At 45.2% G+C, this 19,023-nt stretch overlaps 2 protein-coding genes across 3 annotated transcripts in view; one reads left to right on the forward strand and one right to left on the reverse strand.

Moving 5' to 3' along the window:
- Window positions 1-19,023, forward strand: part of EIPR1 (EARP complex and GARP complex interacting protein 1) — a 608,423-nt gene that overhangs the window by 203,598 nt on the left and 385,802 nt on the right. The window lies entirely within an intron of this gene.
- On the reverse strand, window positions 2,465-8,245 carry RPS7 (ribosomal protein S7). Of its 2 annotated transcripts, XM_015111622.2 has the most exons (7): window positions 8,220-8,245; window positions 7,887-7,979; window positions 7,683-7,754; window positions 6,934-7,077; window positions 6,124-6,188; window positions 3,165-3,315; window positions 2,465-2,577 (listed from the first exon to the last, which is right to left on the reverse strand). In XM_015111622.2, exons 2-7 carry the CDS (start codon window positions 7,959-7,961, stop codon window positions 2,500-2,502), a joined length of 585 nt encoding a protein of 194 aa, XP_014967108.1. In that variant the 5' UTR covers window positions 7,962-7,979; window positions 8,220-8,245; the 3' UTR covers window positions 2,465-2,499.

Here is a 19,023-nt window from a genome sequence, read left to right on the forward strand (position 1 = left end):
TAACAAATAGATTCAGGCCGGGCGCGGTGGCTCAAGCCTGTAATCCCAGCACTTTGGGAGGCCGAGGCGGGCGGATCACAAGGTCAGGAGATCGAGACCATCCTGGCTGACACAGTGAAACCCCGTCTCTACTAAAAAATACAAAAAACTAGCCGGGCGAGGTGGCGGGCGCCTGTAGTCCCAGCTACTAGGGAGGCTGAGGCAGGAGAATGGCGTGAACCCGGGAGGCGGAGCTTGCAGTGAGCTGAGATCTGGCCACTGCACTCCAGCCTCGGCGGCGTCTCAAAAAAAAAACAGACAAAGAAACAAAAAAAAAACAAATAGATTCAAAGCCAACTGAGAGTCTTCCTAAGCATCTTAAATAGGTAAGGATATTCTGAGTTTTTATGTTACTGATACCTTACAGGTCAATGTAACTTTCACCTAAAATGGAAGCATTTCCCAATGGACATCTGAAAATAAGCTCATTCCTTACACTGATTTCAAAACACAACTGTTTTCTCACATAAAGTTTCCTCTTTTCCTGGAGATGGTTTTTTAATGTCTACTAGGTATGCTACTGAGAGCCACTGGTATTGGAGGAAAATCAAGAAATTTAAAAAAAAAATTTTTTTTTTTATATGAAGTCTCGCTCGTATCACCCAGGCTGGAGTGCAGTGGCGACACCTCGGCTCACTGCAAACTCCCATCTCCTGGGCTCAAGCAATTCTCCTCAGCCTCCCGAGTAATTTTTGAATTTTTAATAGGGACGGGGTTTTCCCATGTTGGCCAGGCTGGTCTCAAACTCCTGACCTCAGGTGATCCGCCCGCCTCAGCTTCGCCAAGTGCTGGGATTACGGGCGTTGAGTGAGCCACCAGACCTCGCCCAGAACACTTTTTAAAAGGAAAATGCGTAACATTCTAGGACAGCCTGTGTAAATCTTGTTTCCCAAACCAGTGAATCTGTGAATTCCAATACACTAAATGTTTGAGATGACAGAGATGAAGCCTCCCAAAAAGCCACTAAACACAGATAGCTAGGAAACGGGGGGATGGGGAGAGAACGGGGGCTCCATGCTGGAGAAGGGTGAGAATAGGTTTGCAGCACCCTAAGCCTAAGTAAACAACTCATTCCAGAGAAACCAAGACAATCCCTGTCCGGGGGATGGGGAGCGGGGGCGGGAGGGGAGACAGCAGAAATGCGGAAATGGGGGAGGGACCTATGGACTACTGAGGATAAAGGGCCAGCCTTGATAACTGCTTAACGGGCACCTTCTTCACCTTCCTCACTACTCGCTCACCCACAAAGGCCTCAGCCAAGTATGGTCAAGAGCAGCTGCCAAAGCTTTGAAAACATCCAGTGCGCCTGCCCTACCATGTGAGTTCCGCGTCGGGAGCCTGACAGTTCTACTCCTACGAGGCCTGACCCTCATCTGCAAAATGGGAAAATACTATTGTGTTGCCTCGGAGGCCTCCCGGAATTAGTCTACCTGCAGGAGTAATTTGATGTAAAACGTATTATTTGGGGGACTGTTCAGTAAGATTATCTCGTCACCCTGTAAAAGCAGGAAGGTTAAATTTTACAAGGTAATGTTAAGGCTTATTAATAACTGTAAGCAATTTGGCATAAAGCCAAAACGGAGGAACTAATTCTCTAATAAGACATCTGCTCTACTCTACAAAGACCTGGTCCAACTACAGTCACCAGACACCACACCAGGGTCCTCACCTCGGGGCTTTCATTCCCCCAGGGCCTTCATTTGACGAACTGGAAAACGAAGGAAGTGGGGAAATGGACTACCCAAGTTTACACACCACTTAGCATCTACTAAACCTATTAATCAGATTTTTTTTTTTTTTTTTTTTTTGTATTTCTTAGTACAGACGGGGTTTCATCGTGTTAGCCAGGATGGTCTCGATCTCCTGACCTCGTGATCCACCCGTCTCGGCCTCCCAAAGTGCTGGGATTACAGGCTTGAGCCACGGCGCCCGGCTAATCAGACTCTTACATTTAGCTTGTGAAAGTCCACTTAACACCTAACATGAATTTATGTATAAAAAATTCAACAAATCTGACGGAATGGGAAGTGGAGGTGTTGGTTTAATGGATAATTTCAGTTCTACAAGATGAATGAAAAAGTTTCAGAGTTCTGTTTCCCAACTTTGTAGACATACTTAAGGCTACTGAGCTGTAAACTTAAAAATGGGTACTATGGTAAATTTTACATATATCACAATAAAAAAAAAAGTACCAGGTATATTTTTAGTTTGAACCATGCAAAAGTGCTAATATTCAGCTACTTCTGCAGCATCATGTGATGACACTTGTACCCCTGAACACAAGCGGAGCCTCACAGGCATCAAGCTTGCTGGCGCACACACCCCTCCTGCTGAAACCCTCCGGCCCAACACAGGACGCCACTGATAGTGAAGACAGCTGCGCATCCATGAATCCGGAATTTTGAAAAACATAACTGAAACAGAGTACTGTGAATATATATTTTATTTAGTCACTTTTGTTTACAATTGAAACTCTGGGAATTCAAAATTAACATCCTTGCCTGTGAGCTTCTTATAGACACCAGAAAAAGTTTCAACCTACAAGAAAAGAAAGAATTCATCACAAAACTCTGAAATACACACTCAGCTTAAAACCTACTCTGAAATACACACTCAGCTTAAAACCTAATAGTTTCATGAAATTGTGCCCTGTATGGTCTTTCTCCTCAGCAACTAAGTACTGAGAAGATAAGGAATATGCACGACATGTCCGTAGCAGTCTTATAACCATGGACAAGCTCCTCTCCAATGTTGTGGGACAGGACTCTACACCAATGCACCGGGAAACCACCAGGGGACCCCACCAGTCACCCACATGGTTATGTCCCCCCAAGACACTGATCTATCACCATCCACCCCTAACTCACCAAGAATATACAGCCTAACTAAAAGACTACCGAATGAGCCTACTTCCAAAAGGTACAGAGAATTTCAAGTGTTCAATTCTTTAAATTCTCCATTTAAAACGTGACACATAATCCAAAGCAGAGCAGGCTGAAGTGCGGGTAAAAGAACTAGTCCTGAGTTTACTACAGTCATTGCTCTGGTGGCACATGGAGACTGGTAACTCTAAAATCTACTCTCACTGTGGCTGAACCTGTCCATGATAAATGTCGACCTATTACCTTGTGTTCCACATTGTTCTGCTGTGCTTTGTCCAAATGAACTTTTATGAGCCGGCTGCCATCTAGTTTCACGCGGATTCTCTTGCCCACAATTTCGCTTGGGAAGACCAAGTCCTCAAGGATGGCATCATGCACAGCTGTCAGAGTACGGCTGAAAGAATAGTTAAAAAGGTAAGCAACACAGAATGCCTGCCCTCTCAACTCCAGAAGGCACCTCAAGTCAAAATGAAAATGTAAAACCCAGGTTCCTCAAGTCAAATTAACACTCATTTTCAAACAAGCTTGTTATATTTCACGTACCACACTAAAGCCTTTGCCTACCTAGAATACGGTAATAGCTTATTGACTTATTTCAAAAGCTCCGTCAATTTTAAATGTTACTCTGGGGTAAACGACAAACTCACCAAGGCAGTAAGTGACCATCTCTAGGGAATGTGAGTAGTGATGTCTTTTATACATCTTTATTTTCACTTGTATCATTTCTCAACTAATTCACTACAATAACCTTAACATTCTTGCTCATCTCCAAAACCACCCCCTTCCAATGTCAAGATAATCTTTCTAAAAAATTGATATAATCACATAATTTACATAAAAGACTCTTCAAGAGCTCTCCTAGACCTCCAAGATATCTTCCAAACTCCTTGTTCTCTAGGATCAAATGAGGCAATCTTCCGCCCCCAGGCACTGTTCTATCACCAGCTCTAGGATAGCTGCCCCTCCCCGCACATGTGGGTCTTCAATTTCTAACCCATCAGCATCACGAAAACTGCCAGTGGAATCTTGCTCCTCATCTGAGTATCACTATCAAGTTCAAAACCTACCTACCTGCCACCCAACAAATGAGAAGTTTCAATTAATTGCAAGCTTTTGGGGCAGCTACCATGTACCATGAGACATCAGGAGTAAGTCAAGAGACAGCTCTTTGTTTCGGCATTTATGGAGCTGCCTTGTATACGGTTATCTGTCTAGGTCTCACCCCACTGTAGCTAACAATGACACTATAGTCTACTCATTTGGATTTCCTATCTGGCAGCGCCCATATACACAGTTAACATCTTCTGGTGGCTCTCAACTTTACTCCCAACATCTGTTCACAGCCACAAAGGGCAAAAACTTGAAGAAAGTCCATTTCCCAAAACCCTCATCACCTTTCAGAAAGCAAATCAAGACAAATGGATTGTTCACTGCGACTCATTCATTAAGCATATTCTTACAATACTAGGAAAGCACCCAAATATGGAAATTAGATTCCAAAGTTATCTACAAACTCTTAAAATGGGGAGCAAAGGAACAACTCAATCATCACAAACCACAGGGACTGGAGCACTTCAGAGGAAAAACCCTGCTATACCCCAAAACTGTATCAATTTCAGCATTTAACCTGAGTTAGACAAAGACAGCTCTACCGAATAGGGAAAATAAATCGGAAAGCAGGAAGCCGGATTGGAAAAAGTGGAATCACTATGACCTACCAGCTAGGCTTAGTGCGGACGAGGGAAGGCTTTCAACAGACTAGGCCCCACTAGAAACACTGAAGCCACTGTCTGAGAAAACTTGGAAAACAGACGTTTGTACTGAGGGGAATTAAAGCTATGGGTTTGAGGAACAGTCCTTTGGCTGTGTGGAAAGCAAAGCGACTGTTTTTATACTCGTTTCCTAACTCAGGTTCTCAGAACTGAGTTTCCAAAACCCTCTTTAAGTGTCATGATTTAGGGAAAAAAAAATCCTAAATTCTTATGCCGCTCTGTCCATAAAAGTTTTTCAAAGTACTAAGCCATAGAATTCAAGTTCTACAAAACCTGGCACCTACCTTTCCACATACCACAGTTCAATACGATAACACATTGCTAGATTCCCAACACTATTTCCTAGTGGTTTTCAAAACAAGGCTGAGTTTAAAAAAACAAAAGAAAATGCCGCCCACGGTGGCTCACACCTGTAATCCCAGCACTTTGGGAGGCCGAGGCAGGTGGATCACGAGGTCAGGAGTTCAAGACCACCCTGGCTAACATGGTGAAACCCCGTCTCTAATACAAAAAATTAGCCGGGCTTGGTGGTGGGCGCCTGTAGTCCCAGCTACTCGGGAGGCTGAGGCAGGAGAACGGCGTGAACCCGGGAGGTGGAGCTTGCAGTGAGCTGAGATCCGGCCACTGCACTCTAGCCTGGGCGACAGAGCAACACTGTCACCAAAAAAAAAAAAAAAAAAAAAAAAAAAACTTAGGATTACTAGTATTAGCTACAATGAGCAAATTATCCCAGCCTTGAATCAGTTTTCTCATCCACTAAGGATAACAATACAAATTATACATTTCACAGGGTATAGGCATAACTAGAATTTTTTTTCTTAAACTCATCCCTAGGTAAAAGTCCACAGGGATTTAATAGTTCACATTTATAGAACAACGTACTAATCAGAGACTAACAAAATACCAAAAGATCTAGTTTAAGAAGACAACTACCAATATTTCAGTTTATGCCAGATAACCTGTAAGTCAATCAAGTTCATAAATCATTTTCCATCAGCATCAGCTGCAATGATATTTTAACCTGTGATGTTATCACCCAAATCCACCTACATTTTTTACTTCCAATCCACAGCAAAAATAAAAATCAAAGATAAATCCAAGCTCACGTCAACTATGTCTAGCAGGCTTTATCACACAGAATTAAAGTAATGATTTCCGTCTCATCATTCCTATCCTGTGCACACATAATCGGAGGAAATCATCTCATCTTGTGACAGCACTGACCTACTAGACATACAATGGCTACGTGAATACATGTATGTTTTACATCTAGAATTCTAAAACATACCATGTGCAACTATAGAGGAAAGCAAATACTGCTACTCAAAAATTCCCACTTGAACATCTGTTTCTATAAGCTATAACTTACACAAATTAAGAGCTGTTAATAAGAGGAGTACACACGTTTCTGAAACTACTAAAATACTCACCTCCTGGGACGCTTCTGTTTATTTTTTGTACGGCTTTTTCGAGTTGGCTTAGGCAGAATTCTCCTCTGTAAGGTAAAAATTATCATGCAACAAAATGAAAAAAGACCTTAAATTGACAAAAAACTAAAACTGTCATACTGCTTTAAAAGCAAGAATGGCAGGGTAAGTTCAAAGTTCAAGAAAGCTAAACAACTCAGATCCTGAGGAAACCGTTCCATGGAGTTACTTGCTGATTCTTGACTCATTCATTCAGAATCCACAGCCTCTACCAATATGCCAGCGGAAAAAAAACCTCCCAGACACGCCTTTCCCCATGCCTACTGACCCAGAATACTACTTTTATTCCTGATCAATCCTGGCACTTCATTCCCCAAAGACTTCAGTTTGCACCAATGCCAGATCCGAACTGTAACAGATTTCTTAGTTTGATCATCTCTGTAAGCAACCCACTAGACTTGTAGAATTTTAAATCTGGGAAATCATTTTCGTAACTCAAAACACAGCAGTCTGTCACTTCACAGATTTGTTTCGGCTCCTAAAGAGTGCACTTCGTCTTTTAAAAACTTCTTATTTTTCTATTTTTTGTAGACAGGGTCTCACCATGTTGCCCAGGTCACTGAGTGATCCAACCACCTCCACCTCCCAGTGCTGGGATTACAGGCGTGAGCCACCACGCTCCGCCTGTACTTCTTTCTGCCCATTTGGATTCCTAAAAGGATTGTTTTCATGACTCCAACTACCAATGCGGTCTAAATACAAGCAATTTTAGCAAAATTCACAAACAGAAACGTGCTGCAACAGAACAGATACCTGAGCGATAAAGACAACATGCTTCCCACTGAACTTTTTCTCCAACTCGCGTACTAGCCGGACTTGGATTTTCTGGAAAGATTTCAGTTGAGGAACAGGAACAAAGATTATGATAGCTTTCCGACCACCACCAACTTCAATTTCCTAAAAAAAAAAAAATCTATTTGTTAATTGCTTCAGAAAGCAAAAAAGTAAATGTTGTGGTCAAATTAGAGACTAAGAAAACCTTATCACTAACACCATAGCTGCATTACAAACTAATAATAGTTTTGAGTTAATGATATATGCACCCTTCGGAGATGTCCTCATCTCTCTCCAACATTCACATTTCCTTATTCCAGGAACGGAGACTGTCCAGGCCAGGAAGCTAATCACTGCCACTTCTGCACCCCCGCATGCGGCAACTCCGGGCTAAGTGTAGAGAAGTCTGCATCCTGGGAGCTCCCCATAGCTCTTCGCTGTATTTATAACTAATTAAGGGCAAGTAAGGTCCGAAACCGGCCCAGGCCCTCTCTACTCCACGTTTCTCCACCCACCGCACGTGCACAGCTTCAACTGCAGAGTACCTGCAACCCCACTCCCGCACCTGGGGATATCACTGGCAAACAGCACGGCGGAACCTGAGTTCAGGTTAGGCAGCCAGGCGGCAAGTCGTCCTCAACCGTAACCCGGGTCATCTAACAACCCTCCCAGACACTGCGCGCTGAGACGCGCCGCACCTCCCTCCCAGCCGAGGGGCGCCAGCTTACCTTGGCTGCCGTAATATTCAGCTCCCTGAGCTGAGCCTTGAGGTCCGAGTTCATCTCCAGCTCCAGAAGAGCCTGAGAAGCAACGCACAGCAGGGCCGACCCTCAGCGCGCGTCCCAGCAGCCCGGGCCCAGCACACACGCGACCGCCTTCCCTCCCAGGCGGGGCGCCTCCACCCGCCCCAGACGCCAAGGAAACCCTGTCACCTGGGAGATGCCGGACTCGAACTCGTCCGGCTTCTCGCCATTGGGCTTCACGATCTTGGCGCTCGAACTGAACATGGTCTTCTCCTGGGAGAACTGAAGGCACAGCGGTCAGCGTTACGCGGCCGGGCTGCGGGCGCCGCCGGCTCGCCCTCCCGCCCGCACCCCCCGGCCAGGCCCCGCTCGCCCCGCAGAAGCCATCGGAGGACACGGGGCGGGTAATCGGCTGTATCCCCACCCGGTGAGCAAGGCCCGCCACTCCAGAGCCTGACTCCAAAAGGCGTTTTCCTCAACGCAAGAAGAAAAGTTCGGCCCAAGAACGGGCCGCCAACCTACCTCGCCGAGCGCCGGCTTAGGAAGAGGCCCAAATCTCGCGAGAGCACGTCAAACTCTGGCGGCGGAAGGGAAGAGGCGTAAACAGCGCGAGGAGAAGGGCGGAAACCGGAACATCACTGAGAAGCGGTAGAAGGCTAGACAGTCCCAGGAAGCGGCTCCGGGGACGAGTGTCTTGGTAACGCTTTTCCGCCGTAGGTTTCGTACTTTGGTGCCGTTTCCGAGCGTTCCGGTGCCGGCTCCCAAGATTCCTATCTTCGATGCATGTTGCAGGCGGGAGCTGGCCTCGTCCCAGCCCTGGGTCTGGACGAGAGAAGGAGGCCGAAGAAAACCAACTTCGGCAACCTCCGGAGACAGGACGATTAAAAAAGGCTAACTTGGCTGGGCGCTGAGGCTCACGCCTGTAATCCCAGCACTTTGGGAGGCCGAAGCAGGAGGATCACTTGAGCTCAGGAACCAGCTTGGGCAACATGGCGAGACCCCATGTCCACCAAAATAAATACATAAATTAGCCGGTCATGGTGTCACGCGCCTGCAGGCCCAGCTACTCCGGAGGCCGAGGCGGGAGGATTGCTGGAGCTAGAGGTCGAGGCTGCAGTGAGCGGAGGTTGCACCACTGCACTCCAGCCTGGGCGACAGACCAAGACCCTGTCAAAAAATAAATTTAAAAAAATTATGAGGCCTTTGCTCTATGCTAGTACTGTACTAGGTGCTAATTATTAAGTAGAACAGACTGAACTCTTGCCCTCATGGAGCTTACAGTTTAGTGGAGAAGACATTACATAAACAGTATGACTATATAATGACATTGTAATAACTTACATAACAGTAAAATGAGAGGTTGGGGAGGGATTATTTATGCTTTAAGAAGTCCGGAATCCTGGAACACGGAAGAGCCACAGGGTCTATCGCCTGGGGAAGAGCATTCCAGACAGGGAGAAACTCGTGCCGGAATGATCCCGGTGTGGACAGGTAATTTAATCTGAGCTTCAGTTTCCTCTTCTGTCAAATGTCAGGCAAGAGTTACTTTCAGCCGTGGGCCAGGCACTGTGAAAAATGCAGAAACATTACACTAGGTGCCCTCTCAGGATTCCCAACCACCTTTACTAAGCAGAGGTGGTATTCATCTCACATTTTTAATGCTAGGTATGCTCCCGCCCCATGCTTCTCTAATAATGTTTTTTAAAAGGCAAGTGACTATCTCCTTGGAAAATTAAGGATAACTTGAAATTTCTTCCTAATAGAAAGGAAACTACAGCTGCGTCTACAGTCTCATCTGGGCGGTCATTCTGAGGCCCCTTGTCGAACTAGATCCATTTCCTTACCCCACATGCACTTTTCAGCCTGGCTTTTATCTCTGCTGCTCTATAAAAGTAGTAATCTAAAAGTTCATCCAGTAAAGCTCTTTCTCTGTGAACCTGTCAATTGAGAAAAAAAATTAAAGTTATTTCTGGTTTCCAGTCCTTTGTTGAATAGGAGTGGTGAGCAAGGACATCCGTGCCTTGTTCCCCATCTTAGGGGAAAACAGATTCAGTCTTTCACCATTAAGTATAATATTAGCTCTAGGTTTTTTGCAGATATTTTTAATCAAATTCAGGAAGTTCCCTCTATTCCTATTTCTGAGGGTTTTTTTTTTTTAATCATGGATGTTGGAGTATGTCAAATGCATTGTTTCTGCGAACTAATATGATTATGTGAGTTTTTCTTCTTACACTGTTAATGTGCTGTTAATATACATAAATGCTTTTCCTTTCTAACTCTAGCTTTGAGCCTCATGAGATCCTAAGAAATGTGATTTTTAAAACTTAGAACCTGATAGAAGTTGATAAAGGTTGCACATGTGTTTTAATAGGTAGTTTCAGGATCATAATCACAACTTAGAGGATGATTCTACTAATTTCATGTTACGAAATGCCTACTAATCGTTACTTTTTTTTTTCCACTAGTTTTACTAGTACTAGCTTCTTTATTATTTAACCAAACAATAAGTGAGTCGATAATACCAACATAATTGACAACGAACAGAAATACCATCTATCCAATCCACTTACTTTTAGAACACTTTGTTAACTCTTTTATGTATCATTATGGACATGTGACATTGCAGATTTGCTATACATCAATCAAGCTCAGCCAGTATTTCTCCTTTGATCCTCAAATTATCTCAATTGTGACCAGGAGGGGCCCCTCTTAGATAAGCAGCCAAGTCTTGTCATCTCCATGAATGTCTGGACATCTTCTTGTTTTCTGGCACAAGATATTCCAGGCTCCTCTTGTAATTTTCTGCCTGAGACATAGAATGAGCCTTTTCTTCTAAAAATGCTGATAGTTTTTTTTTTTTTGAAAAATAGTATTGGAGACCAGAATTTTGGCAGCAGGAAGCATCGTGGGGATCCTTGTAAGCCATTTCAGCGGACAGAGCTTAAAAAGATGCATTTAAAATAATGTTTTCATAAAAGATACAAGTTCACATTGACATTCTCGATCCACTTCTAACAGAACGATTCCTTCTGAAATCCTCGATTCTATCATAGCATCTCCTTTTCTCCTGTAATAAAAACCTTGATTCCTAAACACAAAAATACAATTAACTTGCTTTATCTGACACTATGAGAGAATACATTCAAAATAACAATTCAGGCAGGCTGCAGTGGCTCACACCTGTATTCAGGCGGGCCTCAGTGGCTCACACCTGTAATCCCAGCACTTTGGGATCATCCACCCCACCCAGGGTGGGTGAATCCCTTGAGGTCAGGAAATCAGCCTGGCCAACATAGTGAAGCCCTATCTCTACTATAAATAGAAAAATTAGCCAGACCTGGTGGTGGACGCCTGTAATCCCAGCTACTTGGGAAGCTGAGGCATGAGAATCGCTTGAACCTGGGAGGCAGAGGTTGCAGTGAGCCAGGATGGCACCACTGCACTCCAGCCTGGGCAACAGAGTGAGACTTTATCTCAAAAAACAAAAAATCAATATATGTATATTTTTGAGACAGGGTCTTGCTCTGTTGCCCAGGCTGGAGGGCAGTGGCATGATCACTGCTCACTGTGGCCTCAGCCTCCCCAGGCTCAGGCGATCCTCCCATCCCAGCTTCCCAAGTACCTGGGATTACAGGTGTATGCCATGAGGCCCAGCTAATTTTTTGTATTTTTTGTGGAGGGGGGTTTCACCCTGTTGCCCAGGCTGGTCTCGAACTCCTAAGCTCAAGCTATCCACCCACCTCAGCCTCCCAAAGTGCTGGGATTACAGGCGTGAGCCACCACATGCAGCCTAACAATTCAACATTAATATAACCCATACAATTACTTAATAAAATTCAAAGATTTCTAGTGAGATCTGCAGTCTGTATGCATTTTCCACAGTTTACTCATCATCTCTCACTCTGCTGTCTGTTGGTTCTCTGATAGTTTGGGTCAAGAGTTTCAGCTTGTTTTCAGTTTGAGGATTAAGTTTACAAAAGCAGATGGCTTTCAGCTACTAGAAGAGAGAAGGTGCTATTCTACCTTTCAATGATGGAAAGACTCAACAGCTCAATCTCCAAAATTATTTAAATGGACTTATTTAGCTACCATCTGGAGTTATCCATCCACAATAACCCAGTACATAATCGCACAGAAATAACTGCTAACTGAACTGCCCACTGCCTCCTGCTTTTACATTTCTAGGATGATCAGAACTCAGGTGTTTCACATATTCATAAAAATCTCTAAATATCCTAACTCCCGTTTTGATCTTTCAAGTTTTATAGTTTTCTTGATGTTCATATAAGCTACAAGTTGTCTTTCACTTTATACTATTCAATGTTCCTTTCCAGTCTAACATACATGGTCATACCAAGATCTGCAGTGTGCCAGCCAAATGATTTGCCTAATGTTTTGATCTTGATAATTCCAAACTCCAATTGCTGGGATTGAGCAAGGTACTCATTGTAGGGAGGAAGAAACGCACCCTGAGCAACTGTGGGGCCTCTGCTAAGGAGGTGTTAGGAAACACGAATAGGACTCGGTTTTGTGTCGGGAATTTGGGGGAGGGCTTGAGAAAGGGGGGCTTTGCTTAGCATTGGAGGGGCCTCTGCTAAGGAGGTGTTAGGAAACACGAATAGGATTCGGTTTTGTGTCGGGAATTTGGGGGAGGGCTTGAGAAAGGGGGGCTTTGCTTAGCATTGGAGGGGCCTCTGCTAAGGAGGTGTTAGGAAACACGAATAGGATTCGGTTTTGTATCGGGAATTTGGGGGAGGGCTTGAGAAAGGGGGGCTTTGCTTAGCATTGGATGCTGTCACAAAGCCGGAGTAATTCTGTGGTTGGGTGTCTTTTTTTTTTTTTTTTTTTTTTTTTGAGACAGAGTCTTGCTCTGTCGCCCAGGCTGGGGTGCAGTGGCCGGATCTCAGCTCACTGCAAGCTCCGCCTCCCGGGTTTAGACCATTCTTCTGCCTCAGCCTCCCGAGTAGCTGGGACTACAGGCGCCCGCCACCTCGCCCGGCTAGTTTTTTGTATTTTTTAGTAGAGACGGGGTTTCACCGTGTTAGCCAGGATGGTCTCGATTTCCTGACCTCGTGATCCGCCCGTCTCGGCCTCCCAAAGTGCTGGGATTACAGGCTTGAGCCACTGCGCCCGGCCTGTGGTTGGGTGTCTTAAGTTTCATTTATAGTGAGAGCAGACGAGCACCAGTCCTCGGCTGCAGTTGCTAAGGAAGCAGCCGTCACTCCTGCTAACCAGGAGAGTAGGATGTTTGGTGTTTTTGTGGCCTCGTCAGTGTTCATATTTTGCCTGGATTCAGACATGATTTTGCAGTGGTCTTGTTTTTGTCTTCGTCAGTCATGGGTTAATGTAGCCTTATCTGATTTTGGCCTTTTTTTTTTTTTTTTTTTTTTAAGATTGAGTCTCGCACTGTCGCCCAGGCTGGAGTGCAGTGGCGCCATCTCGCTCACTGCAACCTCCACCTCCCAGGTTCAAGAGATTCTCCTGCCTCGGTCTCCCCGAGTAGCTGGGATTACAGGTACCCGCCACCAGGCCTGGCTAAGTTTTTTGTATTTTTGATAGAGACGGTGTTTCACTATGTTGGCCAGGCTGGTCTCTAACTCCTGACCTCGTGATCTGCCCACCTCAGCCTCAGTACCAAACAAGTGTAGGACAGCAATACGATGGAATGCTATTCAGCAATAAAGATAGACAAGCTGCTAATATAAGTTACATCAGCATGAACCTTGAAAACATTATACAAAGTAAAGCATTATACAAAGTGCTAGGATTACAGGCCTGAGCCACCGTGCCCGACCTTGACATTCTCTGAAATCATTTATGTTCAACAGGAAAGCCAGGACTGCTGGGGTGCTAGGCCAGCTGTCACAGCACCAAGGCCAGCTAGTTTTCCACGCGGCTGCTGGAAGTCAGAGACTACTTTTCTCTTTTTACCCAGTACCAGCCAAAATTTTTTATTTTCCTACAGAAGGCTCAAGGAATCATCAAGTACATTAGAATTTCACATAATTAGCAAAGAATTCATGAACACAGAGCCTTGAATTTTGCCCCAAATCATCTTCTGACTTATGAGTCACAGCTCATAATTTATATTTATTTATTTATTTAGAGACAGAGTCTCGCTCTGTCACCCAGGCTGGAGTGCAGTGGTGCAATCTTGGCTCACTGCAGTCTCCACCTCCCAGGTTCAAGCAATTCTCCTGCCTGAGCCTCGCAGATAGCTGGGACTACAGGTGCCCGCCACCAGGCCCGCTAATTTATTTTTTTTATTTTTATTTTATTTTTATTTTTAGTAGAGACAGGGTTTTGCCACACTGGCCAGGCCAGTCTTGAACTCCTAACCTCAGACGATCCACCCGCCTTGGCCTCACCAATTGCTGGGATTACAGACATGAGCCACCAGGCCCGGCCTGAATTCAGAATTTATAGATGTATATCACTAGTATTCTTTTTTTTGTTTGGTTTTTTTTTGTTTTTTTTTTTTTTGAGACGGAGTCTTGCTGTGTCGCCCAGGCTGGAGTGCAGTGGCCGGATCTCAGCTCACTGCAAGCTCCACCTCCTGGGTTCACGCCATTCTCCTGCCTCAGCCTCCCGAGTAGCTGGGACTACAGGCGTCCGCCACCTCGCCCGGCTAGTTTTTTGTATTTTTTTAGTAGAGACGGGGTTTCACCGTGTTAGCCAGGATGGTCTCGATCTCCTGACCTTGTGATCCGCCCGTCTCAGCCTCCCAAAGTGCTGGGATTACAGGCTTGAGCCACCAGGCCCGGCCAGTATTCTTACTCTTATTAGAGAAAACATAAATGTAGAGCCCAGCTTCTCAGAAGACTGTGGATACACACGCATATTCACTACCTTCACGCTAATCATTCCAACTTCCTAAAGCCAATAGGATATTATATAATCTATTCCTATATATCTGGCTAAGAGAAATTAAAATTTATGTTCACACAAAACATGTATGTGAATGTTTATAGCGTTATTACTCATAATAGCTAAAAATAGGGACAAACCCAAATCAATGGATCAATATACAAACGAGTGTGGTACAGCCATACGAAAGAATACTATTCAGCAACAAAGACAGACAAGCTACTAATATAAGTTACATCAGCACGAACCTCGAAAACATTATACAAAGTGAAAGAAACCAGACACAGAAGAGCTCATGCTGTATGATTCTACCTATGATGATTTACCTCCAGGAAATGTAGAAAAGCCAAATACGTAAGGGAAAGCAGAAGAGAAGTCCCCGGGGCCTGCGGTGGAGTGATGGTGCCCAGGACAGGGAACATTTGGGGGATGGTGGAGGTGTTCCGAGCTGTATGGTGGGGATGACTGCACAGTTCTGTGGCTTTACTGAGAGCCATTGAACTTTTACACACAGGGGTGTTTTGTTTTGTTTTGTTTTGTTTTGTTTTGAGACAGGGTCTCACTCTGTCACCCAGGCTGGAGTGCAGTGATATGATCACAGCTTGCTGCAGCCTCAACCTACTGGGCTCAAGCGATTCTCCCACCTCAGCTTCCCCAGTAGCTGGAACTACAGGTGTGCACCACTATGCCCAGCTAGTTTTTGTATTTTTTGGTAGTGACGGGGTCTCACTCTGTTGGCCAGGCTGGTCTTGAACTCCGGGGCTCAAGCCATTTACCCACCTCAGCCTCCCTAAGTGCTGGGATTACAGTCATGTGCCACCTCGCCTGACCCAGGGGTGAATTTTATGGTATATAAATTTTAGCTCAGTCAAGGTGGGTGTTTTGGTTTTTATTTTTTGTTTTGTTACATTTAAAACAATAGAAAGCAATCATGAGTTCAGTCTGATAGCCCCGGTTCTCCAGCACCCAGTGCGTGGTCTCACTTTCCTTCTTCCCATATTTGTAAATTCCTCCTTCAACAGTGGGAGAATCGGACTCCCACCCATTTCCACAGTGTGTTTCCTTGCTCAGTCCTGGAATGCACAACAGGGAGCTTCAGTGTTGCTAACTGTACGCTGTGAAAACACACTCACCCTCCGCATTGCAGTACTGGGAACACACTCGCCTTCTGTCGTTCAGTACTGGGACTCACCCTCCGCATTGCAGTACTGGGAACACACTCGCCTTCTGTCGTTCAGTACTGGGACTCACCCTCCGCATTGCAGTACTGGGAACACACTCGCCTTCTGTCGTTCAGTACTGGGACTCACCCTCCGCATTGCAGTACTGGGAACACACTCGCCTTCTGTCGTTCAGTACTGGGACTCACCCTCCGCATTGCAGTACTGGGAACACACTCGCCTTCTGTCGTTCAGTACTGGGGACTCACCCTCTGCAGTTCGTACTGGGAGTTCTCTGTGTCTTTCACTGACACAGTCACAATCATATGACTAAGGTTGACCTGACTTACTACAATTACTTCAAGGCACCTCCCATCCCCTGCCCTGTGTGGGCATGATTCATTTGAAATCCAGATATATTTGTTGAATTAAGTTTTTACTCCATTTTGGTTTTCTCACCCATCCTTGTTATCTCGGCTCACTGCAGCCTCTGCCTCCCAGGTTCAAGCGATTCTCCTGCCTCAGCTTCCCGAGTAGCTGGGATTACAGGCATGTGCCACCACCCCTGGCTAATTTTTGTATTTTTAGTAGAGACAGGATTTCTCCATGTTGGCCAGGCTGGTCTCAAACTCCTGACCTCATGTGACCTGCCCACCCTGGCATCCCAAAGTGCTGGGATTACAGGCGTGAGCCACCGTGCCCAGCCCTTGTTGACTTTTGACTATGTGAAACACTCTGCTTCTGAAAGTCAAAAGCCATCTAAGGAGGTCACTCCCTCGAGAAGGCCACACTGCACCGGCCTCCGCCTTCCCTCCTCCACCCAACCTTGCTTTCTGGTTCATCCCTCCTGAGTTTCTTTTTGCTTGAATGTATATTTTCTTACTTCCCCTTCATTCTTACACAAAAGCGCATTTGATTTTTGCATTTTGTGTTCCCCTAAACATATTTCCTGGCAATCCCCCCGTGTCAGCTCAGGAGACCTCCCTCATGCTTTTTTACCGTGACATCGCTCTGCACTGGGCAGTTAGACCACTCTCACCCTGCCCGTGTTCTGTGGAGACACTTGGACTGCACCCGAGTCATAACTAACATTTTGTAATTTTAAACAATGCCCCACAAACAAACTCGCGCATATGCGTTAGGATGCTTTTGGAGCGGCCCATTCGGGATAAATTTCTAGAAGTGGGATCTCAGCCTCAGAAGGTAAAGCCATAGGTAATTTTGTTACGCACTGCCACCTTCCCTCGGAAAAGCGTTGTGCGTCATGTGGGAATTCTTGTTTTCCCACAGCATTCCCAACAGAATGTGTCATGATACTTTTTAATTTGTGTCTGTCTGACAGGTGAAAAATGAGACCGCAGTGTAAATTAATTCTCTAATTCGGAGTGAAGTTGGCATATTTCCATGTGTTTCATATGTTCAAGGACCATTGTAAAGCGTTTAATACGTTTTTGTGTGATTTTTTCTGCTCATATTTTAACCATTTTTCTTTTCTTTTCTTTTCTTTTTTTCTTTTTTTCAGTTGAGAGCAGAATTTTAATAGGCAAAAGAAAGAGAAGACCTCACTGCTGCAGAGAGGAATCCTGGAGAAATGGGTTGCCCTCATTTTTCTTTTTCTTTTTTTGAGACAGTCTCTCACTGTCACCCAGGCTGGAGTTCAGTGGCTCATTCGTACCTCACTGCAGCCTCAACCTCCCGGGCTCAATCAATCCTCCCACCTCAGCCTCCCGAGTAGCTGGGACTGTAGGTATTTAACTATTTTTCTATTGAGATTTGGTCTTCCCCACCCCCCACCACAGATTTTTTTAATTAGAGGGCACTTTTTCAAACAAATTATTCTTTTTTTTTTTTTTTTTTTTTTTGAGACGGAGTCTCGCTCTGTCGCCCAGGCTGGAGTGCAGTGGCCGGATCTCAGCTCACTGCAAGCTCCGCCTCCTGGGTTTACGCCATTCTCCTGCCTCAGCCTCCCGAGTAGCTGGGACTACAGGCACCCGCCACCTCGCCCGGCTAGTTTTTTGTATTTTTTAGTAGAGATGGGGTTTCACCATGTTAGCCAGGATGGTCTTGATCTCCTGACCTCGTGATCCGCCCGTCTCGGCCTCCCAAAGTGCTGGGATTACAGGCTTGAGCCACCGCGCCCGGCCAAACAAATTATTCTTAAGGTTCTGCTATCTCTGAATATTATTTTTATAGAACAAGCATAACTATAATTGGATCAATCATCTAACCTTTCAAATCCTCAACTTAGTCTTCTGTTAATGAGAGGATTAAATCCATGAGTTAAATGATCTCTAAGAATCAGTGTGTCTCCAACTTCAGTGAACAAACAGCAGATCACCCAGGGATCGTGGTGGGACGCAGACACTGATTCCGCAGTTGTGGACTTGGTGGGGATGGGTGCTGTCTCAGTCCATCTGGCCTGCTATGCAGAGTGCCACAGACAGAGTGGCTTGTGAACAATAGACGCTCTCACCCTCTGGAGACTGAAAGTCCAAGATCAAGGTGGCAGAAAATGCTGTGTCTGAAGAGGAACCGTTTCATTGTTCACAGCGTCTTCTCGCTGTGTCCTCATGTGGCAGAAGGGCTAAGGGAGCTCTCCAGGGGCCTCCTTCATGAGGGCACTCATGCCATCATGGGACTCCGCTCTCACGACCTCATCACCTCCCAAAGACCATCACTTTGGGGGTTAGGATTTAACATGCACTTTGGGGGGACACACACATTCAGTCCACAGCAGCTCCATCCAATATGGTGCATTTCTAATTAGCTCACAGGCAATGCTGATGATACTGGTCCAGGAACCATACTTCAAGTAGCAACAAACCAAATAGCCACAGAGAGGAAGTGATAGATGTAGCATTAAGGAAGAAAGATTCCTTCCAGTGCCAAGGAAACTCATCACAGTACCTACAATACAGTGTCATCCTGGAGGGACCAAGAGACCCTGGATAGTTGGCCCAGGACAGAATACTGCTGGGGGTTTGGAGGGTGGCAGTTAAAAAGCCAAGATCTGTTTACCTGTCAAAATATATATTCTTTATTAAAAATATATTTATTATATATATAATTTATTCTCTATTATGTAGGATCCTGTGCCTGGAATGTCTAACCTCTGTGCTGCGGAAAGCCTAGAGGTCAGATAGGTGAGGGAGGCCACAGGCTTCTAAGTCATTCTTCCCCTCCGAATCTTAGTAACGGAGTGCCAGAAGGAAAGTTACTAATGAGTCCTTGCATGTGAAATAAATTTATGGACCTGTCTGCTTGATCAAGAATTAATGGATTGCATTTAACAGAAGGTC

This window comes from Macaca mulatta, chromosome 13 (assembly GCF_049350105.2).
Source record: "Macaca mulatta isolate MMU2019108-1 chromosome 13, T2T-MMU8v2.0, whole genome shotgun sequence".
NCBI lineage: Eukaryota > Metazoa > Chordata > Mammalia > Primates > Cercopithecidae > Macaca > Macaca mulatta.